The following is a 7,891-nucleotide window of genomic DNA, read 5'->3' as shown; positions in this document are numbered from 1 at the left end:
TGTAATATCTCTCATGCTCTCGATGACTTTAATATAATACTTATATATCTCAACCGTACAATTGTGCATTACTGAATCCAGAAGTAGTATTACTGAACTCGTAGAGAGTATTAGCGGTGGGGGCTGGCCCCCCACCTCCCTCCGCGCCATTTTTAGTTTAATACTACAGTTTTGTTTCTGCAACCTCGGCTTCGTACTTAGACAGATGGCCCCCCTCGCCAATACTGGCCCCCATATGCGTGCAGGCTGAATCGCGTTGAAGTGCTGATACTTCAGTCTCAAACCCATCTCCCTTTAGTGCAGAGATGCGGGAAAGATGTCACTTCACTAGGTCTTCCCTATCCCCCGTAGCCAGTGATTCACCGTTTCCATTTTAATTCACCCTTTTACCTAATGTGAGAAGTCACCTTAACACTACACCGAATCCTCCCGGTCGTATTTCGAGACTGTTGGCACTCATGCATGTACTGTGCACAGGCCCGCTCACGGGCACGCTGGACCTCCATGGGAAGGAGGCAGAGATGCCTGCCTTTTTTAAGGAGTCCGGGAGTTGGGTGGGGGGTGTGGCGTGTGTGATGACCCACTTCTAAACACCATCAATGGCGACCTTATGGAGGGCAGTGTGGCTCCACTACACCTGTGGCCACTAGGAGTTGGCCCCACTCCACGACACCTGGTTTGACATTTCCCCCCAAACAGGATTTTGCCTAACGCTAGGATTTTTGCTCACAGCCTGGGTTTATTCCTGCGATCCATGGGAAAGACAACCTTCTAGCATGAAGTGTTAGGCATAGCGGTTACATGGTGGGCTGCTAACCGCAGGGACAGTGGTTTGAAACCACCAGCCGCTCCCAGGGAGAAAGATGAGACTTTCTATTCCCATAAAGAGTGACAATCTCGGAAGCCCACAGGAGGCAGGGGGTGAAGTGGTGTGAAGTGTGGCGGTGGGACCCCGGGCTAGCGGGGACAGGCTTACCTTTCTTTTTCGGCAAAGTCATTTTGTAACTTTTGCTCCTTTTCCAGAGCTATCGTCTCTGCTTGGTTCTTCAAAGTCTGTTCATATTCTCGGATTTTCTCTTTAAGTGCTTTTATCGTAACCTCTGCAGAAAGAAAGGCAGAAAGGGAGAGAGAGAAAAAAATTATATATATATATATTTATATATCCAGACTGCAGTCAGAGCAGGACAATCCCGTGTGGCTGGAGACATGAGGCTCTCGCAGCCTAGGAGGATTGGTATGTTTTAAACTTTAGCACTTCAAGTCTGACACAAAATCAATGGTTACGAGTCCCTTTGGAGACCTTTTACTCCCTAAATGTTAAATTGAACTTTAAACATTTGGACTGAGGTGGATCAATGGGGTTTGCTGGGAAGAAGAGCTATGGTTTCTCCAAGACAACTTAAAGGGGGGGGGGCGGGGGAAATCAATGTTCAGATATAATATCATCGTATTGATGAGTCTTAAATGAGCCCCATACTGAGGGAAGATTAATAAAGTTTTAGTGCGGGTTTAAGTACTTTCTTACACAAAAAGCAGTCCATAACGGAATGCGTGTTTGGGGCAGCAGACACCCCCCCACCCCCCCACCCAGTCAGGTGGAGGCTACAGCAGACAGAGCGTGCATCTCCTCTGTGCAGCCGGAAGGCTCCATTGGCAGCTTGGTGCTGAGGGCGCACTCTGGCCGGGCTGATGTGAACAGAAAGACCAGGCAAAGGAAGCCAGGTCCCCCGGGGGAGAATCGCACCTACCAGGATGCCCCCAAGGATGGGTGAGCACCATGCAGGTGGTGCACGAGAACCTGGGCCGGTGGGGGTGGGTGGGAGGGGCTCGGCAGCAGTCTGTTGCTCCTGGACAAGGCCTGTTAGGAGGCCCAGAAAGGCTAAGCAGATGCAGACAAGAAGAGAGGAGCACCCTACCCCGGAGACTTAGGGCTGGCCCTAGACCAGGATGGCTTCCAGCCTAGATCAGCGCCAGTGGTCTGCGCTGAGCCCAACCTCTAGGGGAACATACCTGTGCCCAGGTAGCCATCTCTGAGGAGGCAGAGTCTGAGCTTCCCCAAGTTCCCGGCAGCTGGCACAGGCGGGCGCTCAGGGCACGGCTGAGGCAGGAATGAACCCAGGAGCCGAGCCTGGCAGGTTAGGGTGAGGCCCAGACAGGGCTGGTGACAAGAAGGCTCCAGGCTCTAGTGACAACAGAGCTGGCCAGGTCTCCGCCTGTCAGAAACGGGACTGGCCCGTGCCTGCAGCTGTGGGAACTCTGAGACCCATCCCCTAGAACGGAAGGCTGGCGAGGAAATGAGACGATTTGCCCAAGGTCATACAGAGGCGGCAGAGGCAGTGCAGGGACGCAGACTGGGGCGCTTGGCCTCCGGGGTCTTTGTTCGTCTTTCATTTGAAGACGGAGGAGGCCCTTGGGGGGGGGGGGCGCGACGACACCCACAGCTCAGGCTGGCCCGGTGCCAACGTTGGAGCTCACACCCCCGCCCAGCACCGTCCTCCCAATGAAGCAAAATCACTCCACGGAAGACAAAGAGTGGGGCCGTCCAAAGCCGGAGCCCGCAGGCAGGGTCTGGGGCGAGCTCCCCCAGAGTGGAGTGTGCGGCTCCCCAGCCTCTGGTCAGAGCGTGGGGCCCTCTGTCAAGAAAGGACTCCCTGTGGGGAGGCAGCCCTCCTCTGGGACCCATCCCAGCTGAGAAAGTCCTGCGCGTGGCTGTCAAGGAGGGCTCAGTTGCCCCTGCCAGTCCCAAGGCACGCCCACTCGGCGTGAACCTGAAGGGTTGAGTGGGTCAGAGCCAACTCTGGCTCCCCAGCTCATATTCATCTGCCCCCCAACTCCAACAAAGAAGATCTGCTGGCCTGTAAAGAGTTCTGGGACCCTGAGGAAGGGGGTCCTAGGGTGCTGCCCCACAGCTCAGAGACCCCGAGGAAGGGTCTCTGTAGCCTGAGTCCCAGGACACACTGCAACCTCTTCCTGGACCCTTTCCATGGACAAGGTCTCCTCCTGCCAAGTCTGTCCCCAGTGTCCTCTAAGCCCAGAGGGGTTTTTCAAGACCTTCACTGGCTACTTAGAGATCCCCAAGAGGCAGATGGTATAAAAGGCCACTTGGAAGGAAGGGGCAGTTGGCCAAGTGGCCTGCCTCCCTTGGCGTCTCCTTCCCTCCCCCGCCCCCCCCATCCTCTGCACACACAAGCAGGCCAGGCTTGTCCTGCGAGCTGCTGGAGAGGCTCAGGCTGCTGGCATGTCGGGGGAGTGGGGGGTGGTGAATGTCAGAGGGATTTCTTTTCCCTGCCCTGCCGGGAAGAGCCAGGCGCCCTCCGCCCTGACGGCCGCGCTCTCATTAGAAGTCAGTAACGCAGAGGCGGCTCTGACAAGGAAATTGCAGTGCGTAAGCCTGAGACGCGTCCTGGGGCCCTGGCATAGGGGCAGTGGTGATTAAGTGGCTTACTGTACGTGACCCTCTGATCCTGAGCTGGCTGGCTGACAGGTGTTGCCCCGAGGCAGCGCACCGGGCCCTGAAAGGCACAGCTGAGCATGTGATGACACAGGAAGTGTCTGACAAGGATCCCATCGTCCTGTCGTAAAACCCAACCTGGTGGAGTCGCTGGGAGGGGGGAAGGGCGGGACATTATTACCACCTCGCTTTAACGACCCAGAGGATTCCTGCCCCACCCTGCCTGGATGACGTCTGCTACCATTAGAGCCAGTCCCAACAGTGCGGGACAGGCAATTAAAAGAGAGGAAAGAAAAGCCAAGCCAAGTCAAGCCAAGCACGGTCTCCCACACACCTTGGTTCTTCACTTCCGCAAACTCTTTGTTGTACTCCTCCAGAGTCTCCCTGAGCTTCAGGTTCTCCGTCTCAATGTCATGCAGGCGCTGCACCTTGAGCTGGAGCTGCTGCCCGAGGTCCAGAGCCGGCACGGGGTCTGCGAGACACAAGACGACGCGTCACCCGCAAACCAGGCAAACAGGCCACCTTCTCCAGGGTGCGCGGCTGGCCTCGTTTCCGGAGGCACCCTGGAAGTCAGCCGCCCCCTTCCCTGGCAGACCAGCCTCCGGAGGCCCCTTTGTGGCGGCTCTGTCCCGGATGTGAGCATCCAGACAGGATGGGGAAGGCTGTGGGAAGCCACGGGCTTAGGGGGAAACTCTTTAGTGGCATCTCATTCTTTGATTAGGTACAAGGAGGGCCGCATCTGGTGGAGGGGATGGAAGGCGCCCCGGGCTCAGCACCCTTAGCGCTGCCCCTGGAGGACAAGGTGGCAGGGAGACGGTGCCCGGAGCTTAAGGCGCCCTGTGGATTTCCCCCAGGTGGAACTCTGAGAGTATCTCGTCTCACAGGTCATGAACCACTCCCAGGGTCTTTGGAAAGAAAGTCAAGGGCCAGGTGTTGTTTTCATGGGAGGAGAGTAAAAGCTTGGAGAAGCTGCGTAACTTTCTCAGTATCACCAGGCCAGCTAGCAGCCAGAGTGAGTGTCAATCCTGAGTCTGTCAGCTCCAGACGGCCAGTCTTCCTACCACAGAAGGCTACCTGGTGGGCTGGGGGAGACCGACCCGTGGGCTGTTAAGAGGCTGCCCCTCTTTCGGAACACGAACCCTTTTCGCCACCAGCCTCCGTTAATGACGAGGGACGCACAGAAGACCAGTCTGGGGGAGGTCTGTGGGGCTGGCATTTATTTAACTGGAAGCTCAGTGGGTGGTGCTGCAGCTGCTGCACACGTGATTCTAACACAGTGGGTGGACCAATGACCAGGGCAGCATCTGGGCCAGTTACGTGAAGTCAGTAGGCCAAGTCAGGAGGTTTCTGATGGAGCGGTGGTTGTGCGTTGGGCTGGGAACATCCAGGTCTGATGTTGGGACCCACCAGCTGTCCCGTGGGAGAAAGATGAGGCTTTTTACTCCAGGAAGAGTTAGTCTCAGAATCTCAAATATCGAGTTCTACCTGTCCTACATGGTTGCTGCTGTAAATGGAGCTGACCCAATGGCGGGGAGTGGGTGCTGGGCTGCCTGCTCCCATCAAGAGTCAGTCTCGGAAACCCCAGGGGGCCGCACTGCTGTGGCCCCTGGGGAACAGACTCGCTGGCAGTGGCTTTGTGGCCAACACAATGGGATAGCCACCATGGGACTCATTACAGAAAAGCAGGCTTTCGCCGGCACATGGAATGTCCTATACAGACAGTCCCTGGGATATGAACGCCTGATGTTCACCCCAGAGCTGTGAACTGACTCCCTTAAAGCCTAGCGTCTTGAAATTCCGAGGCACCCGCGCAATGGTTCATAATCACAAATGGATTCTACTGCCCCTAAAGAAAGGCACATCAGAGCATTATGGTTACGACAATATTACTGTGCTGACGAGGGCTTAGTGTATATGGACACGTTTCTTTAACGCTTTCTATGCACAGAGACGGGCAGTATATACAGTATTACGTACTAGAAGAAATATTTAACTTAACATCTAGTTGCTCCAACTTAGGAGCAAATGCAATTGAAAGGAGGCTTCAGGACGGAGCGCCTTTAGAAGTAACCTGGGGGCTGCCGGCACTTCCCAAACCAAACACGCTGCATCAAGTCCATCCCGACTCATAGTGTGACCCTACAGGACAGGGTGGAACCGCCCCTGCGGGTTTCCGAGACCGTAACAACGGGAGTAGAAAGCCTCATCTTGCTCCCTCGGGGCAGCTGGTGGTTTCAAACTGCTGACCTTGTGGTTGGCAGCCCAACACGTCAGCTACTACACCACCAAGGTTTCTCTTAGCGGCACAAATACCTTTGCCTTCACCACGAATTCTGCACAAAATAAAGACGTGAAATTTTCTTGCAAGGGATTGATTCTTCAGTCCTGCCCACTCCCCACCTCCCTTATACCCCAAAGTCATTATCATGCCCTTACTGGCCATTTCCTTTTGGAATTCTCAGGTTCCACTGGGGTCGAAGAATACTTAAGTCCGTGAGGCTTGGAAAAGATTACTGCACATATTTCTGCCCTGGGCGCCAGCGTCACTTGTGGAATGGCTGCAAAGATTTAGTCTCTCCTGGTGGAATGCTAAACACACTGGCCAAGGACGGAGGATCAACAAGGATATATTTCCAAGCTCTCGCTTGCTTTTCAAATAGCGGAGCCGTCCATTTGTCAGACCACCCTTGGTTCCTGGAGCGTAGGGCTGGGTCCCAGCAGGCCTGCACTTGGCGCTAACCACCAGCCAGGCGCTCCAGAATGCCGATGTCCTGTCAGAGTTTACCAAAGGCAGCCCTGGGCTGCGCCGAGCACAAGGTCAGCACCCACGCTGCCCACCATGCAAGATATCCCTGGCAGCTGGGCACTTGTCATCCGGTGGGTCTACGGCTTAGGACAACCTTGCTTTCTGGTTGGTGGCTTTTCATGCTTAGCTGAGCCAGGGTTAAAAGGAACTTAGCTCTGAGCTCACTGCCATTGAGTTGAGTCCGACTCATAATGACCCTGTAGGACAAGGTAGAACCGGTCCTGTGGGTTTCTGAGACTGTAACTCTTTTACGAGAGGAGAAAGCCTCTTTCTCCCCATGAGCAGCTGGTGGCTTCAAACTGCTGACCTTTCGATTAGTAGCCTAACTCGTAACCCATTAGACCACCAGGCTCCTATGGTCCTTGGAGGGGAGGAGGAGTGAGGACACAAAATAATGTGTTCCTCAGGACGTTCTGGGCATGGTGTGTGTGCGTTTCTCAGTTTCGCAAGTTCAGTATTTTCCCCAGGGTCTTTTCTGCTTCCTGTCCTGCAAATGGCCTGACGGACAGAGCGGTCCAGCACGGAGCCCCTTCCTGGGACTTGATGCAGAGGTGGGTGAAGGAGAGGCACCGGTAAGAACTGTTGCCCCGTACATCCCTCTCTACTAACCGCTGTTCACGGAGGTTGGCCAACACAGTAGCCAGCATTAAGCTAGTACACTGCCCCCCAGCCCTCCACAGACAACTTTTCCAGTCTGTTCCTCTTTAGAAAACTAGCTTCCAATCAGCAAGGAACTCGGTGAACAGTATGTGTATACTAAATGATGTGCACACGATCGAGTGAATAGCGACTTAGACCTTCAGACACATTTCCAATCCTCACAAAGCATTATATTGTAAATGAAAATTCTGGCAATCTCATAATTATTCATTATGGCATTTATATTTAATTTAACATGATTAAAGGTTAATGCCTAAGTAGCAAAACTGGTCGCAGAATAAAGAACGAACTGAATGTTCAAACAACTCTCTGCATTAAACTTCAAACTTTACTACAGTACAGCTGAATGACTAAACGCCTACAGCATTTGAATATTGTTTTGGGATATGTAAAAGGCATTGCTAAAGTACCTCTTAGGCTTAATTTTTATTACTTGTATTAAAGGAACAGCTAATTACCACATGACAATATAATGACTCTAGCATGTTTGGGCTAGCTACCAAAACAATGAATTTTGGTATGCCAAACCCCAACCTGCATGTTAATCTAGGGAAATCATAGCTTTTTTGTCTCGTTAATGATTTCCAATGCCATTTAAACCCCACACAAGTATTGTTAGGTTTTATTCTGAACGTCACAAGCCTCGGATCTCAGCAGCTCAATTAGGGACTTGTCTGAGGGAGGCAGGCGGGCACGCCCGGACGTAAAACAGGAACACGCAAAATCCTGTAACCCCCGTCTTCCCAGCCTTCTTGGATCCAGCAAGCTTTACTGCCAGATTCACCCACCCAGCTGGCGAGCTTGCAAAGTGCTTTACAGTCCTCGGAGGGTTAATGCCTATAAACTCTCTTTGAGGTTCATATAGCTCATTGTGCAGCCCAGGACTCAAAGAACGTAATTATCAACAAATAACAACAAGACTGCCACCTCCATTTATCTGGGACCTCTTCCTAAATGCCCGGAACATTATCTCA

The 7,891-nt window shown here is 53.3% G+C and overlaps 1 protein-coding gene across 1 annotated transcript in view; it reads right to left on the bottom strand.

Moving 5' to 3' along the window:
- CUX1 (cut like homeobox 1) overlaps positions 1 to 7,891 on the bottom strand; it is a 345,803-nt gene that overhangs the window by 110,299 nt on the left and 227,613 nt on the right. The window contains exons 5-6 of the mRNA XM_045284658.1: positions 3,786 to 3,923; positions 977 to 1,100 (exon numbers count right to left, since the gene is read on the bottom strand). Coding sequence (XP_045140593.1) covers positions 977 to 1,100; positions 3,786 to 3,923 — 262 coding nt within the window. The remainder of the gene's footprint in view (positions 1 to 976; positions 1,101 to 3,785; positions 3,924 to 7,891) is intronic.

Source organism: Echinops telfairi, unplaced genomic scaffold (genome assembly GCF_000313985.2).
Source record: "Echinops telfairi isolate 266 unplaced genomic scaffold, ASM31398v2 ScPeMD7_5;HRSCAF=22, whole genome shotgun sequence".
NCBI classification, from domain to species: Eukaryota; Metazoa; Chordata; class Mammalia; order Afrosoricida; family Tenrecidae; genus Echinops; species Echinops telfairi.
The sequence above is the reverse complement of the archived record's forward strand: the minus strand, read 5'-3'. Positions and strand labels throughout refer to the sequence as shown.